Source organism: Aquarana catesbeiana, linkage group LG03 (genome assembly GCF_042186555.1).
Source record: "Aquarana catesbeiana isolate 2022-GZ linkage group LG03, ASM4218655v1, whole genome shotgun sequence".
Classification (NCBI taxonomy): Eukaryota; Metazoa; Chordata; class Amphibia; order Anura; family Ranidae; genus Aquarana; species Aquarana catesbeiana.
The window spans coordinates 634,435,302-634,452,929 of NC_133326.1; the positions used below are offsets into that span (position 1 = coordinate 634,435,302).

Consider the following 17,628-nt stretch of genomic DNA (forward strand, 5'->3'; position numbering starts at 1 on the left):
AATAAAGCCGATCACAAGGAACAAAAACTTTATATTTCAAAAGTCAGAAAGCATACAAATCCATTGTGTGTGCACCAAGTGCCTTTGCACACCCAGATATTACCTTGTAAATGTAACAGTGACATCATCATTGTGCTTGTACATAGCCTAGCAAGCTTGGAAACTAGACCATGATGTGTCTGGAAATGGTTTCATTCTTTGGTAAGTATAGCTTCAGATCAGAGGAGAGAGGAGTTCACTTAAAGCTTAGAAGCCCTTTCATGTATTATTTTTTGTATTTTATTGCTGTTTGACTATTTTCACCAGGACTGAAAGTGAGGGAAAATCTAAGACTTAAAAATTGACACCAGAAGGGGGAAGCCTCCAATGAGGACACACATTCTGGTTACAACCCTCTGAAAGAGATTTCTCTCACTTTGGTCAGGGAATGGACAGCTCACTGCCACTAGAAAGCTCAGATCACATTTAGAAGTAAAGAACCAACCGGAGTGGCTCTGTACCTTGCGATCACTGAACCAGTCACACACTGTTTGTAAGCCCCTGTAGAATTGATGAGGCAGGGATTGGCAGTGTGTGTTGTATAAACTACTGGTCCGTCTGATCCAATAAAAAAAAAACAAAAAAAAAAAAAAAACACACCAGGGTATTTAATTATAAACATACAATAAAATTGCAAATAGCAAGAAAAGTACAGTTACATAAAAAATGTGTGTAACAAATATACTCAGATAAACATTGGTATGGAACTCAGCTATCTTGTAGACAAAGTTTGGCTAGTGAGAGCACATCGTTCATATCAGCTTGCATTCTTATAATATTTTAGAAGTACCTTTTCTTCTTACACCCCGATTTTGTTCATCTCTTTCTCTTTTACATATACAAAGAACCATATAGAGCAATTTCCTGCTGCACATATCGAGACTCCATCTGTTTTTGGCCAGGATCTTGTGAGTTTTTTTACTCCACACGCCTGAAGTCCTTGCAGTTGGGACGGTTGCCGCCTCTCTGCTCTCTCGCCCTCCTGTGCATGCCCATCTCTTTCCATCCGCTATATATCTGAGGCCTTGACTTTGCGTTCACCCTGTGGGAATCTAGTCTTACCCCCTGGTCGCTTTTATCAGCAATTTGTTCATCTATGTAAGTATAGTCTCTCTTGCTGTTATGTTGATAACAAATGTGATTGGAGGTGCATGTCTGTTTTGACTTATAGATAGAACTGTTATACCAACTTATTATCCTACTAATGCATTATTATATCTATATTCTGGAATACTCGTGATTTTACCATCTAAAAATGACATAAGCCTCCGAAGGACTACAAGGTCCGAAACATGTTAGGCGTCATTTGCAGTATGTGCTCTCGCTAGCCCAACTTTGTCTACAGGACAGCCGAGTTCCGTACCAATGTTTATCTGAGTAGATTTGTTACACGCTTTTTTTTATGTAACTGTACTTTTCTTGCTATTTGCAATTTTATTGTATGTTTATAATAAAATACCCTTTTTTTACTGCATTACCTGGTCTGTCTATAAAGTCCAAATGGGTATTACCGTGTTCAGCACTAGGTTTTCCTTTTTTTGTCCCCTGTAGATTGTACACAGAGCTGCGCATGTACAGCTCAGTTTACATTCTGGCATACTGCCTGTGTGCCAAGATGGCTGCACTCCTGTGCATGTGCAAGAGTGACATCATACCGCTCTGGCCAATCAATATAGCTGAAGACTGGAACTAGCTGAGGAGAAGATGCCTGCACCGGCCAGGGACCTTGCAGGTGTCAGACCGTTGGAATTAAAAAAAAAAAAAAAAAAAAAAAAAAAAAGAGTCAGCAAAAGACTTGAGACTGGGGAGGAGGTTCACCTTCCAGCAGGACAACTACCCTAAACATACAGCCAGAGCTACAATGGAATGGTTTAGATTAAAGCATATTCATGTGTTAGAATGGCCCAGTCAAAGTCCAGACCTAAATCCAATTGAGAATCTGTGGCAAGGCTTGAAAATTGCTGTTCACAGACACGCTCCATCCAATCCGACAGAGTTATCTTGCAAAGAAGAATGGGCAAAAAAATGTCACCCTCTAGATGTGCAAAGCAGGTAGAGACATACCCAAAAAGACCTGCGGCTGCATGTGCAGAGAAAGGTGATTCTACAAAGTACTGACTCAGGGGGGCTGAATACAAATGCATGCCACACTTTTCAGATTTTTATTTGTAAAAAAAAATCTTGAAAACAATTTATCTTTTCCTTCCGCTTGACAAATATGTGCCACTTTGTGTTGGTCTATCACATAAAATCCTGATAAAATACATTTACATTTTTGGTTGTAACCTGACAAAATGTGGAAAATTTCAAGGGGTGTGAATACTTTAAGGCACTGTGTTCGGTAGGTGACATGCCATGTTAGTTCCAGGTCCTGTGACTATAACATCAGCAACGTCTGCAACCAATGTGAATGCTGATGTCTAAGATACCATCTTTCTGCAAGTCTCCGTCACATGAACTGCAGTACTGTGGGACCACTGACAGGTAAGTCTGTATGTTTTTAACAGTCTGTCTCTGTAGGTGGACCCAAACTCAGAGTTAGAGCAAACTTCAAACAAAATTTGTCCATAATTCTATCCGCAACCTATTGGGAAATTTCCTTCCATTCCTGTTAACAGGAAGTGATGGTAAATCCCACCAGTGGGTACACAGTCTGCAACAACACACTTTTTTTTAACAAAATGGGGAAAGGAGTAGGATGTCTGTCATGCAGTTATTAGAAAGTGGCAAGCATTCCCCTCAAATCTTTTACTGGATTTACAAGGTGAGGTAATGAGGTTCAAACCTCTCAATAGGGTTAAAAACGACAATAAAAAAAACAAAACAAAAAAAAAAAAAACACAACACTTCACACACAGAAAAAGATGGTATCGTAGGCATCAGCAGAGTCTGCATTCACATTGGCTGAAGACGTTGCTGATGTCATAGTCACATGACCTAGAACCAACATGGCATGTCACCTACCGAATACAGTGCCTTGAAAAAAGTATTCATGCCCCTTGAAATTTTCCACATTTTGCCATGTTACAACCAAAAAACGTAAATGTATCTAATTTTTAAAACTAAAAAAAGTGTTTAGGCTTTGAGGTCAGAGGTAAAAAAAAAAAAAGTTCCTAAATAAAACCGTGCAAAGAGCATGGTAGAATGTGCAGTAACCCGATACAGTCAAAGGTTATACTGCCTCAATAGGTGAAGATATTGACTAGGAAATCCGGAATCTTCTCGGATCGGCATGACGGAGTCAGGTAAGCAGTCTTTGCGAAAGCAGATGCAAAATTATCTACTGCGATAATAAGGGGATAACTAGAGAAGTTTCCATTTACTTTTACTGCAATAGCATTATATAACTAAATAAGTTAGCAGACCATAGGATCTTTCTTTATATTATAATAACTTGTCATTTAATAAAACATTTTTAATGACAAAACCTACTCGCCCAACGTGGGGCTCGAACCCACGACCCTGAGATTAAGAGTCTCATGCTCTACCGACTGAGCTAGCCGGGCTGTTAGACCACCACCTGCATGTCTAAATGGAAGGTTCCTTCAGAGTTCATGGACCAGGTCTTCTTACAAAAGAGGCTGTCCTGGTCTCCTGCGGTGCTCCTGAGGTGAAATCCATTTCAATGTAAAAGGGACACAGCAGGATCGTAGAGCAGTCTTTGAACCACACACAATCTGTGTAAGTCCCAATATACACAGTACGTACAGCACTACTTTTTCACTTTTTGTCTATATATTAACTGGTATTTTCTTCTGTATACTTTGTAACAAGCAATCTTTTTATGAGCTTACATTCTACTCCCTATTTTTAATTATGTCGCAGCGTGAATTTTCTTTTTCATAAGGTTAGTTTTGGGGAGAGGACTGTTGAAGTCCTTTAGGGGTATTTAAAATTAAAATTATAGAATATACCATTCAGTGCAGACCCAGGTAGTAGTTGGGGGACCCTGATTTTTTTTCTTTTGTCAGATGTTAGTTAACTTTTCTTTTAATAACTTGTAATTTAACAACATGTTTTAAATGATATAAAAAAAAACACACGCCCAACGTGGGGCTCGAACCCACGACCCTGAGATTAAGAGTCTCATGCTCTACCGACTGAGCTAGCCGGGCAGTTGTAGATGTTTAATGGTTTATTTTTGTGTTGCCAACCTGGGTCTTCAGAAAAAATATAAGAGACTGTTCTGGTACCTGGGGTGCTCCTGGGGCCTCCACTCCACGTGATGGTACTGGCTCTGGACATTGACGAGCCATTCTCGTAGTATGCTGCTTGTATTATCCAAATTGTGATCGGTGGCCACCCTGTAGAAGAGCAAACAAATAGAAAACAGACCCAATCAGATATTCTGGTATAATATAACAAAAGCCATCCATCTGAAACAACAACTTTCAGAAAAATCTATCCAGCTCAATTGCATACGGTGAGAGGACTGGGAACCATCTAGGTCAATAGTCGCCAAACTGTGGCCCTTTGCTTGCCTTTATCTGGCCCTTGGGGCACTTTTCCTGCCACTGAATCAATATACAAATTCCTACCACTGACACCAAAGGGGACATATTTCCTGTTACTAACATCAACAACGGGGCACTGTTTCTTCCATTGACACCAATGATGAGGCACTATTCCTAACACTGAAAACAATGGGGTACTATTCCTCACCCTAATGCCAAAGATGCATTGTTTACTCCCACTGACGCTAGTACAATTTCCACTCCCGATGGCCACAGTCTGGGCCTCCTAAAGTCTGAAGGACAGTAAACTGGCCCTTTGTTTAGAAAGACCATGGATCTAGGTTAACAAGTTTGGCTATGCCTTCAAGTGAATCTGTAACTGTGTAAACCAAAAGGAAAACCATGGGAAAGTAGGCTCTAACTTTTTTTGTAGGAGCCTGAAAAGCATTGCACCAGCGATCAGCAGATTGCGAGCGCAATGATGCAGGACTCCTGCAGAGTGCCACTGTAAGCTGTCTGCTCATACACCATATGGATAGGCAGTTTCACACCGACAGGTAGAATCAATGAACTACCAGAGCCCTTAACAGCGCCATGGTAGTTCATTGAGAACTACAAGCTGACATCTGCATGAGGCCATGTGGGCGGTGCCCTGCATGGACACGCTCTTTTCAAAAAGGTCAGTTGGCATTGACCATAGGGTGAGTACATGGATTGAAAACTGTCTACAAGGACGAGTTCAGAGGGTGGTGATAAATGGGAAATACTCGGAATGGTCAGGGGTGGGAAGTGGGGTCCCCCAGGGTTCTGTGCTGGGACCAATCCTATTCAATTTATTCATAAACGACCTGGAGGATGGAGTGAACAGCTCAATCTCTGTATTTGCGGACGGCACTAAGCTAAGCAGGGCAATAACTTCTCCGCAGGATGTGGAAACCTTGCAAGTAGATCTGAACAAATTAATGGGGTGGGCAAATGCATGGCAAATGTGGAAAAATGTAAAATAATGCATTTGGGTGGCAAAAATATGAATGCAATCTACTCACCGGGGAGAGAACCTCTGTGGGAATCTAGGATGGGAAAGGACCTGGGGGTCCTAGTAGATGATAGGCTCAGCAATGGCACGCAATGCCAAGCTGCTGCTAACAAAGCAAACAGAATATTGGCATGCATTAAAAAGGGGATCAACTCCAGAGATAAAGCGGTAATTCTCCCACTCTACAAGACTCTGGTCCGGCCACACCTGGAGTATGCTGTCCAGTTCTGGGCACCAGTCCTCAGGAAGGATGTGCTGGAAACGGAGTGAGTACAGAGAAGGGCAACAAAGCTTATAAAGGGTCTGGACAATATTAAATATAAAGAAAGGTTACGAGTACTGAACTTATTCTCTCTGGAGAAGAGACGCTTGAGAGGGGATATGATTTCAAATACCATACTGGTGACCCCACAATAGGGATAAAACTTTTTGGACGACGGGAGTTTAATAAGACACGTGGTCATTCATTAATATTAGTAGAAAAGAGGTTTAACCTTAAACTGTGTAGAGGGTTCTTTACTGTAAGAGTGGCAAGGATGTGGCATTCCCTGCCACAGGCGGTGGTTTCAGTGGGGAGCATCGATAATTTCAAGAAACTTGAATTAGATAAGCACCCGAACGACCAAAACATACAGGGATATACAACGTATTACTGACATAAAACCAAACAAATAGGTTGGACTTGATGGACTTGTGTCTTTTTTCAACCTCACCTACTATGCAACTATGTATGGTGGAACTTCCCCCCGTACTTCTGTCACAAAGAGGGAATATGTTACATGTTCCACCCTAAAAACAGGTGGAACATGTAACATGTTCTAGAAGGTGAACTTGTCCTTTAAGTATAAAAAGATATCTTAAAGACATGCATTATCTCTACTCTGATAAAACAACATCGCAATCTTCTACTGAATGTACACTGATGTAGCTTAGCACATCTCAGCGCAGGTTCTGAGTGCCAGGATGATTGACAGGCACCCGCAGTACACATGGTACCCACTGGTCAATCAAGACAACGAAAGACCAGCCTCCAGAAGAAACAGTGGCATCACTAGAACTAGAACATAAGCGAATATCTGCGGGCTTCAGTTCTGCTTTAGGTTGTACCATTAAACTTCCATCCCTTTGTATAAGCTAGTTACATGAGAAGCTCTAGGAATGGATAAGATAGATGTTGAATATGCAATGGCAGCCTCCAAATTTCTCTCCTGACAGGTCTCTTCTAACATGAAACTACCATAAGCAAAACAGCCATCATGCAGGCTCGTCAGCCAGACTAATCTAGGATTCACTACAAACAAGCATGCAACAAGTGAAACTCAAACTTCTAGCCTGCATACTTATAACAAGTAACAGTGACTTGCCAGGCGGTGAAGTCAGAGGACTGGCAATGTCTGAAGGAATCAGCAAATAAAGAGAGTGTCATTACAGTCTACTTTCAAAACACACTTCTCAAATACACTACAAAACTTCATCTACTCCAAAGATGAATTGTATGGTGTCCTGGTGAGCAAAACATACAACCCTACAGATTTGACAATTGTTCCAGAATGGCAGTACTGATGTATTGTGTGTAACAGAATAACGGAGAAGGCTCACGTTTCCTTCAAATGACCACAAGAAAGCCGTCATTTGGTTGAGATCATCAGAGACCAGTGAGGTCAGCCAAGGGTATGCCAACCTTTTGCTCTGCAAGACAAATCCTGAGAAGATGGAAAACAAAGAACTTCAGAGTTTTGTGCTTCAGTTTCCAGGTGTACATCTGCTGTGACCATTATGAGCGAGTGCCTTTCCTCTGATCCAATTTATCATTTAATTCACATTATGAGACAGTCTTCGGTTACATTGACATGGGTGTTTGTGTACGGATAGTTTGCTGTATTCAAAGGCAGGTGTCATTTGAGGGGACGGGTCATATTGTTCTGGCATTTTTATAACATAGCAAGAAAAGACACGTTTTTATGTTTGGTCTTTTTTTCTTAATATAGTTTTAAGTAAAAACTCAATGGCTAGTACATACCACCGAATGTTCCACCTGCAAGTGCAAGTTTCCCTTAAGTGCCAAATATGCTCACCAAAATCAGCAATCACATGATGTGTTGGGTGCAGAGTTTCTTCCTCGCTACACAGTGAGAGGGGCCTTCAGGTGCCTACGTCACTGCCTAGTGACATGTACACCCCTCATTGGCAGTCTATAAGTGGGGTCATCACTGTCTTGAAGACTCCAATGGCAGTTTAATATCACGGCAAGGGGCAGCAACAGAACTGGTAAGCAGCAGATCCAGATTGCCCCGTTGGATCATGGCTCTCAACAAGTGGAAGAGATGCAGCAGTGGGTCACATGGACCAGACAAGTTGAATATGGTTTAGGAGGGCTTTTTCCAAAATAGAAATAAAAGCCCAACCCCACCTGAGATGGGCTTTAAGAACAAACTTCCATGAAGTCTTGATAGCCTATATAAAAACTAAAGCTAAACAGAGCTGTGTCCATCTTATGCTATATTACACTGATCACACAAATCCTTTGTCTACACTGCCTGATGTTCTGAAAATACTTTATTTGTGAAAATTTGTAAAAGAAAAAAAAAAAAAAAGAAAAAAAGGAGGATATATAGATAAAATAAATAAACAGTGTTTTGTAGCACAACCCTGTGTGGGACGAGGGGCCTCAGCAGGACGAGCTGTATATGGGAATAAACAATTCATCTTACAAAGTTGCAGAGGCACATGCTACTTGCTCCATCCTACACACTGCCCTGATGATAGAATACAGCAAAACTCTGATTATTGTAAATATTTTAACAGATTCTCTGGCGTCCCAACAAACCATAATTGTAAACTTGTGTGACCTGGTCAGACAGCTTCCTATTGGTTCATACAGGACAGCTTTTTCCGCTAGAGTTAAAGCTTCTGCCTCACCCTAGCCAAAGATGTGTCCACACCCAACCATGAGAGAAGTTCTGGTTGACACGGCACAGCTTTTTCCACTGGAGTGAAAGTTCTTATTTCACCGCAACAAAGGATGTGCCTACTCTCAACCATCAGTGACGTTCTGGTTGATACAGCACAGCTTTCTCCAGTAGAGTGAAAGTTTCCACCTTATGTTAACCAAGGATACGTCCACACCTAACCATGACTGAGGTGTTGGTTGATACACCTCGGCTTTCTCCAGTAGAGTGAACGTTTTCTTCTCACCTTAACCAAGGATGTGTCTACTCTCAAAAATGAAAGAAGCTCTGGTTGATACAGCACAGATTTCTCAGGCAGAGTATAAGTTTCCAGCTCACTCTGACCAAGGATGCATCCATACCCAAACATAACTGAAGTTTTGGTTGATACAGCACTGCTTTCTCCACTAGAGTGAAAGGTTCCACCTCACTTTAACCAAGTATACGTCCGTAGCAAACAATGACAGAAGTTCTGGTGGAACAGCACAGCTTTTTCCAGTAGAGTGAAAGTTTCCACCTCACCTGAACCAAGGATGTGTCCACACCCAACCATGAGTGATGTTCTGGTTAATACAGCACAGCTTTGTCCAGTAGAGTGAAAGTTTTGACCTCACCTTAACCAAGGATACATCCACACCCAACCATGACTGAAGTTCTGGTTGATACAGCTTGGCTTTCTCCAAAAGAGTGAAAGTTTCCTCCTCACCTTAACCAAGGATGTGTCCGCACCCATTCATGGGTGAAGTTCTGGTTGATACAGTTCGGCTTTCTCCAGTAGAGTGAAAGTTTCCACCTCAACCAAAAACATAACCATGAGGAGTCTCATTATTAAATATGCGTGAAAAGATCTCATCAACCAGAATGATTTCTAAGTGAATAGACTGGGGACAAAAAGTCAGCCTAAAAAAACTCTGGTCTCCCCACAATCTGCTTTTTAGATGTCAGACTGCATCTAAAGCCAACCCTTCTTTTTATGTCTCTGTTCCATTCCATTTCTCTCCTGGAGACATGGCAGTGAGGGTATCTCTCTAAAGTGAGAAGATATCCTTTTAGGCAGTTTTTACTAGAACAATAGTCCTCACTGGATGATCTCCCCTTTGCTCCTGTTGTAGTGACAACTGTAAAAATATGGATTTCCCAACTAGATCTGTCCCAAGGACAAATCACCTGGACATATAAAGAGGGTGAATCTCCCAGGACATATAGCAATAAAATATAAGGTTTCAACACAATTTCACTCTCCTGATAACTAGAAAAAAGTTGATAGATAAGCTTCAACTGAAAGGAACTGAGAATCTCTGAAAGTAGCTAACAGTCAGCGGAAAGTAAAACAGCCCAATCTGATACTTGTTCTGGGTCAATGGAAATATCGAAAAACATTGGATCAACATAACCAGGCAACAAGTGTTTTCAAAAAGAGAACTCACCAATTAAGCCAACATATTTCTTCATCACTTCTATTCACGGAAGTATCCCTAGCCCACACACAAGCCTAGGTGGAAGGGTAAAGTCGAAGTTCACTTTTTTCCATTTCCAGGAAATAGCCTATGCAGTGAAGGGGCACCAGTAGACATTAAACTGTGTAGTTTGTAAATCTTTTACATTTTATTGTCATACATGTAAGCCATTTGGGTCCCCCTGGAAGCCTGGCTGAAAAGAGAAAAAAAAAAAAAAACTCCCTTTTAGCAATCCTCTGCCTTTGATGCTACAATGCGAAAATTGTTGGGTTTCACTCCAGTAATGCTGGACGAGACTGTCCAACGGTTTTCACATCCTAGCAACAATGCAGGACATGGGGATTGCCAACTGGAAGGTAGTCTTCCAGAGAAGGTCAAAATGGGATGTTGAATATTTTACAAAGCTGATCAGTTTTTAATATTTACTGGGGCCCCTTGACTACATAGGCTATTTTCTGCAAGAGGTGAACTTAGCCTTTTATGTGTTGATCCCAGAATACTGTTCCTGCTGGTTCTCTCACCAAGCTCATTTTTCTATTCAAATTTCCCTGACCACATTCTTACTATGGCATCCCACACAGCTGCCTTTGTAGCACTACTGTTGAAACGTACCAGCCCATCCCAAAGAACCATCCCGGGCTGACCTTAGTTGTAGTGAGCACTTTTCCAACCACAATTGGCACCTATAAACTTTATTCCCTATAAATTTGACAGCAGATTTCACCTATATGATCCCATTACATCACAAAATGTGATGCCCTTTACCCCAATGATGCAACACCTATGATCCCAACCCATACCTGATCACAGATGTAACACCTATGACCCTCTCTGACCAGCAATGCAACAGACATGATCCTAATCGCTAACCGACAAGCCATGAGACACCTATGACCTTAACCCCTATTTGACCACAGATGCGACACCTATAACCTCATCTTCTTCCAGACTAAAAGAAGACACCTATGACCCTCACCCCTATCTGACCACAGTTGTGACACCTATGACCCCAACCAATATCTGGCCACAGATGCAACATCCGTGATCCTCACTCTTATCTGACCACATATTTGATACTTTTGAACCTTTCCCTCTGCCAGATCACAGAGAACACCTATGACCTCATCCCCTGCCAGACTAACAACGACACCTATGCCACAATCCCCCACCAGACCACGAAGATCCCTATGCTCCCATCCCCTACTAGATGAAAGAGGACACAGATGACTCCATCCGCTGCCTGACCAAAGATGTCATCAATGACTCCATCCTCTGCCTAACCACAGATGACCCCTAAGACACGGTCTCCTGCAAGACCACACCTAGGACCTTGCCTGCTGCCAGACCACCAATGATCTATGGCCCCATCCCCTGCAAAACCACAGATGTCACCTATGCCCTCATCCCCTGCCAGAAAATAGAAGACTACTATGCCCCCAGATGTCACCTATGCCCCCATTTCATATCTGACTGCAGAGGACATCTCTGCCTCCATTCCCTTCTGGGCCACAGAAGACATTTATGCCCCCCAACACCTACTGGAAAGCAAAGAACACATATGACCTCGCCCCTAACAAACCACCAATTAACCCTATGGCCCCATCCCCTACCAAACCACAAATGACCCTACGCCCCATCCCATATCTGATGACAGATGTCCCCTATGCCTTCATTCTCTGCTGGATCGTGGATATGCCCCATGCACCCATTTCATATATGAGCACAGATGTCCCCTATGCCCCTGCCCATATATTATAACAGATGTCCACATCCCATATCTGAGCACAGACGTCTGCTATGCCACCATCTTCTGCTGGACCACAGATGTCCCCCTATGCCCCCATCTCATATATGACCACAAATGTGCCCATCCCATATCTGACCACAGATGTCTGAATCCTCTGCTGGACAACAGATGTCCACAGTGCCACCAGCTCATACCTCAAGACAGATGTCCTCATCCCTTGCTGGACCCCAGATGTCCCCATCTCATATCTGAACACGGGTTTTCCCTATGCCCTCATACCATATTTGACTCCAGATGCCCCCATCCCATCTCCATTCTGGACCACAGATGTCCCCTATCCCACACCTGACCAAAAATATCTTCTATGCCCCCATCTTCTGCTGGACCACAGATGTTACCAGCTCATTTGACCCCAGATATTAACTGGCATCTGGGGTCAGAAATGTCCCCAACCCATTTCTGACCCCAGATGCCCCCAATACCCAAAACAATTTCTAAGCCCAGATGTCACCCATGTCCCTATCCCATGCCTGACCACAAATGTCTGCTATGCGCACCCCCCCCCCCCCCCCCCCCGAACCCCAGATGTTCCAAGCTCATATTTGACCCTCAGATGTTCTAACGTCCTCATCCCCATCCTATACCATAGAAGTCCCCTATGCTCCCATTCAATATCTGACCACAGGGGTCCCCTATGTCTCCATCCAATACATCACACATCTGCTATACCCCCAAACAATTTCTGACCCCAGATGTGACCCATGTCCTTATCCCATGCCTGACCACAAATGTCTGCCATGCGCTCCCCCTTCTCTGCTGGACCCCAGATGTCCCCAGCTCATATTTGGCCCCAGATGTCCTCATCCCCATCCTGGACCCCAGATGTCCCCAGTCTGGATTGGACCCCACATGGCCCCTATGTACACAGGGGTCCCCAGCCAGCTGCCAGGACCCCAGCCTGTCCTCACCATAGTGAGATCCGGTCCTTGGGGTAGCGGAGCCGGTCCAGCGCCCCCAGCACCTCCGGCAGGGACCCCTCGGCGTTCCTGGCCAGCAGGGAGAGGAGGACGGTGGGCGGCCGTAGCGGGGACTCGGGGTTGTAGCGTTCCTCCGGGAAGTAGGCGGCACTCAGTCCGGCCAGTACGGCGGAGAGCAGCCACAGCCGCCGCACACACTCCCAGCACCTCCGGTACATCGCTGCCGGTCCGGTCACTTTCTGTCCTCCGACTACAAATGCCTGGCCAGAGAGGAGGCTTAAAGGAGAGGCGGTGTCAGCGGTGCCCGAGAGCTGCGATTGGCGGCCACAGAGGCGCTCCCTTTAAGCCGGCCAATATTTCTCCGCCGACTCCCAGGTTTAAAGGGGAGGTGTGCTGTCATTTGGGAGAACTCTTAAAGGGGTGGGCTCACTGCCAACTCAAAGCCGTAATACACGTTGTAGCGGCGAATCATCCAGCGTGTGGGAGGAGGAGGGGGCATGAAGGACCCCATTCACTAATCACACACTGACAGCTTCCCATTGGTCAGGAAGTGACACGTGGCTAAAACTGCCCATACACTATGCAATCAGTCCTCTGAAGAGCGATCTGCATTTGGATCACTTATCAAAGGTTCAGATTCTACTTTTGGTGACCCTGTTTGATCAAATGGTTTGCCCTCCACTGATATTTACATGTCAGGCAGAAAGAAAGCAAAAAAAATCCTGCAGTTCTGCTTGGGGGGGGGGGGGGGGGTTATTGTTAAAGCAGAATGACTTCCTTTTGGGAGTTTAGCCCTGATTTATATACCACCCTTTAAAAATGGCGGAGCGCTTGACCAAATTAGTATATGATGAACAGATTTTATATATATATATATATATATATATAACACAGAACCAAAGAAAAAACATCTAATTAACAATATCTATCTATATGTAATTTTTTTCAATTTTTTATAATTATTTTTTATTGAGTTTTAAGATATAACAAAAATAAATAAATATATATTACATTTATTTTTGCTATATTCAATTTTCATTAACCCCCCTTAAAAATGGCAGAGGGTTTGTACCAGATCAACATATAATGGACTAAAGCATAATCATTTCCTGGGTCTAAAGCTGGTCAGACACTAAACAATCTGTTTGTACAATCTGCTTTGGATCCACCATCAGCTCTGTAGTGCAAGGGACTGCCTTGCTGGATACAAATGCAATGGATTGATTTGTTTTTGTCTGTAGGTTACATCGTTTTGGTAATACTTAAGAAGATTGTATGGAAATAGTTCATTCTGATTGTATAGTGTATGGCCAGCTTTGGCAATAAAAGTAAAAGGTGCCCGTGAATGTTAAGATTTCCCATTTCAATAAAGTTTTCTAATCCTATCATTAGATGATTGGGTATGAAAATCTTCAATTCGAATTTTGGATCACACAAAAAAAAAGAGAAATAAAATATCTGATGGCATTGAATTGTGTGTGGTGTGCCAACATTGAGGCACAGCGAGGCCAAGAATCCATACCAGACGCACCCCCCACAGCTCAGCACAGTATTGTTCCCCTGTACACACAGCACAGTGTTATTGAGCTGGTTGCTAGGATGCTGGCAGCCGGGCCTCACAGTCTCATTGGTTGTTATAGAAAGGAGGGAGGTGTCGTCCCAATAGGCACTGTATATTTCTAGAGGTGAGCCCCCATCCCAATTTTTTACCAAACACAAGCACCCCCTAGGGGAGTGCAATTCCTCTAACGGGACTTTTTAACTTGGTTACCTCTAATAAAGTAGAAAGTAGTAGAAATTTTTAGTTTTTGTAAAAAAGTATTGTAGTTTATTGATTTAACATCTAAAAATCATTACACATGACCTAACCATATATACAATAAAATGGATGCATGTAAATGGGAAGAAATAATTCTATGAATAAATGACCAAATGCAATGATACGGGTAAGTAAAAAACCAATGATCATAGAAACCCGACGTTTCGAGGTAACCAAAGGGGTTGACCTCTTCTTCAGGGGTAACGACAATTGGTCAAAGTGGGTATTTCATCTAAAGAGTTAACAAAAAGCAGGGCAAATGGTTGTTATGGTGCTGACAGCCCAGCTGCGTGCATCCTAGCAACTAATGACCTTGTGTGGCCGGGCTGCCAGCTTCCTAGCAACCAGTGTTGTTGGTTGCTATGATGCTGGTGGCTGGGCAACATCATCATTTGTAGAGTGGGTGTCCTACAACCAGAAACATTTAAAAGCTGGTATACGATCCCCAGAGGGGATCCCTGTTACCATGGCCACCCACAATCCAGCAAACAAGGGTCAGAAACGATGCTTTTGCTTCTCAGTGGATTGTGGGTAAGTTGCCATGGTAACAGGGATGCCCGCCAGAGCAAGTATTGGCTCGGGAAGGTCGGGGGGGAGACTTGCAAGACATGGCAGGTCCCATCAACGTGGGGACAAGATGCTTTGGGGTAGGGGGGCCCCCCTGCCATAAAGCACCCCCCCATCTTGAGGGCATGTGGCCTGGTATGGTTTAGGGGGGCTCACTTGTGGCCTGCTTGGGCCCTTTTCTGGCCTACCAGGCTGAATGCTAAGGCAAGGGTCTGGTATTAGAGTTGCCACCTCATCCCTTTAAATCCGAACACATTTGAATTACACAGGTTCTGGGGCTAATTAAATGCAGATAAGGCAATAAGTGAGTTTAATTACCACCTTAATCAGCCACAGAACCTGTGTAATTCATATGGGTTGGGGTTTAAAGGGATGAGGTGGCAACCCTATCTGGTATGGATTCTGGGGGGACCCCACGCCTTTTCCTTTTTTTGGCATGGGGTTCTCTTAAAATCCACACCAGACCCAAAGGGCCTGGTATGGATTGGAAGGGGACCCCCACGCCGTTTTTTGTTCTCAAATTTTTCTATTGCCGGCAATGTTTTATTTCTATTCAGCTGTCAGTGGGGAAGCTGTTTGGGTCCGAACCGATGCTCGGCCCGCACAGTTCGCCCACCTCTAGCGGTTAGTATAGCCGGTAGCAATAATCGCTGTCTTTGTGGGCTCGGCGGAAGGGATTCCCCTGTCTGTTCTTTCCTGCAACCACACTGTCTGTGGTTACAGGAAAGAAATTTACTCAATGCATGGGCTGCTGGCCATACATGGGTCAGTTGATAGAAAAAACTGAACAGATTCCTCCATCCACACAATCGAGGTGGATAGAATAATCCTTCCCTTGTACCATTGTATTCTGACAGCGGGAACTCCTCCACTGTCAGAATACACAGATCAGCGCCTCAGCACCGATTGAACAAACATTTTCCAACAAGCCTGCTTGTGAGAAGTGGAATATGAACGGGAACGGCCATAGATGGATCGAAATTCATCCAGTCCCTGCTAAACCGGCTGGATCCATCTAGGGCCAGCTTTAGTAAAGCAGCCGCACTGACTGCAGATGTCACGTTAACCTTAGTAGTAACGGATAGGTCCTCTATCAGGAGCAGTGACCTCCACTAAATGGATTTTGTAGTTACTGATTGAACAGGCACATTTAGGAGGAATTTTATGGCGACACTTATCAAATAGTTTCAGTTCATTGACATTTCATTGGATTATTCTGACATGAACTGTTTTCTATAGGACATGCCTCGTCATTTCAATTAGCTTGAGGTCAGGACTCATCCTACAGTACAGATTTTCTTCGCCTTAATGTGAGCCTGTGTGAAATTCGCTTGATTGCTCATATGGCAATTCAGAAAAATCGCTCAGCAGAGCGTATGGAGATAGCATTATAAGCTTGACAAATTTCATATGAAAACCCTGAAAACTTTTGTTTTATTGCCATGCTGACGTTTTTAATTCTATGCTTTATTTTGGGATGCACATGTGCAGTACAATAAGTACAATTTTTCCCAAAAACGAAAACCCCATCCACAGTTTTCCATCCTACTAAAATTTTCTACATCACTATGGTTGAAAATGATTGTCAATTTGATCCCATTAAATTAGAATTCCAGGAATTCATCCACTTTATAAAAAGTGAAGGCACATTATGAGTTAAGTCCAAGGAGCTGCATGACATTTACTGGGCTTATCTCTAATATTTATATCTGATAGGTTTATTGCTCTGCCCGAAATACACTGGAGACACTCGGGGCTGTGAAAGAGGAGGCACACAGAGCAGATATACACTCTTCCCCTCTGCTGCCTATTCACAGAAGCCTTTGTATTTTGTCAAAGTGTTTCCATACTACAAAGGCTTCTGTGAATGGGCAGGAGGAGGGGAGGGGGGGGAGCTGGTATAGCAGCTGTCGGACTCTCCTGTTTAGGATTCATAGCTCACTAGGATCAGCGCTAGGCGCTAGGCAGATCTACAGCAATAGCCGTTGTCCAGGAGTACTATAAAGCTGTCAGATATAGATATTAGTGCTAAACCCAGGAGGTGTCACTGGACTTTACTCATGATGTGCCTTCATTTTTTTTTTTTACAAAGCAGCTGAATTCCTGGAATTCAGTTTTAAATATTAGAGAATCAAACAAATGTTCAGAAAACAAACTTTCCCTTCTAACCATGCTGTCCTATGAAACGATTCACTGGACAGTTTCTTACTCCTACTGAATGGAGCAGAGAAGTGAAGGAAAGGTCCTGCATAGGCAAAGCATTGATTTGCATTAAGCCAATTTATTGTTATTTTACCCCTGTGTTTTAGGGTATCGTCTTGTTGCATCACCCGGATATACTAAGCTGCAGGCAATGATCCACTAGCATGGATTACATTTCATGATAGGCCTTATTCCCAGCTCTTCTAAACGGCCTTCTTTTGGCAGGAGAAAAGCAGTGTCAAAAATGCACACAAAGCTGCAGTTTTTCACACAAGCAGGAAATTATATTTCTGGGGGGCGTTCTGTATACCATTTGTGTACAGAACGCCTCAATTTTTCTATAGTGCATTGAATTTTACATAAACTTACAGAGCTGCAGATT

At 43.3% G+C, this 17,628-nt stretch overlaps 1 protein-coding gene across 1 annotated transcript in view; it reads right to left on the minus strand.

The window, feature by feature from the left end:
* COLGALT1 (collagen beta(1-O)galactosyltransferase 1) overlaps positions 1-13,030 on the minus strand; it is an 84,977-nt gene extending 71,947 nt beyond the window's left edge. Inside the window, exons 1-2 of the mRNA XM_073622501.1 lie at positions 12,650-13,030; positions 4,233-4,343 (exon numbers count right to left, since the gene is read on the minus strand). Of these exons, the coding sequence (XP_073478602.1) occupies positions 4,233-4,343; positions 12,650-12,876 (338 nt within the window). The 5' untranslated portion in view covers positions 12,877-13,030. The remainder of the gene's footprint in view (positions 1-4,232; positions 4,344-12,649) is intronic.
* Between the last annotated feature and the right edge of the window lie 4,598 nt (positions 13,031-17,628).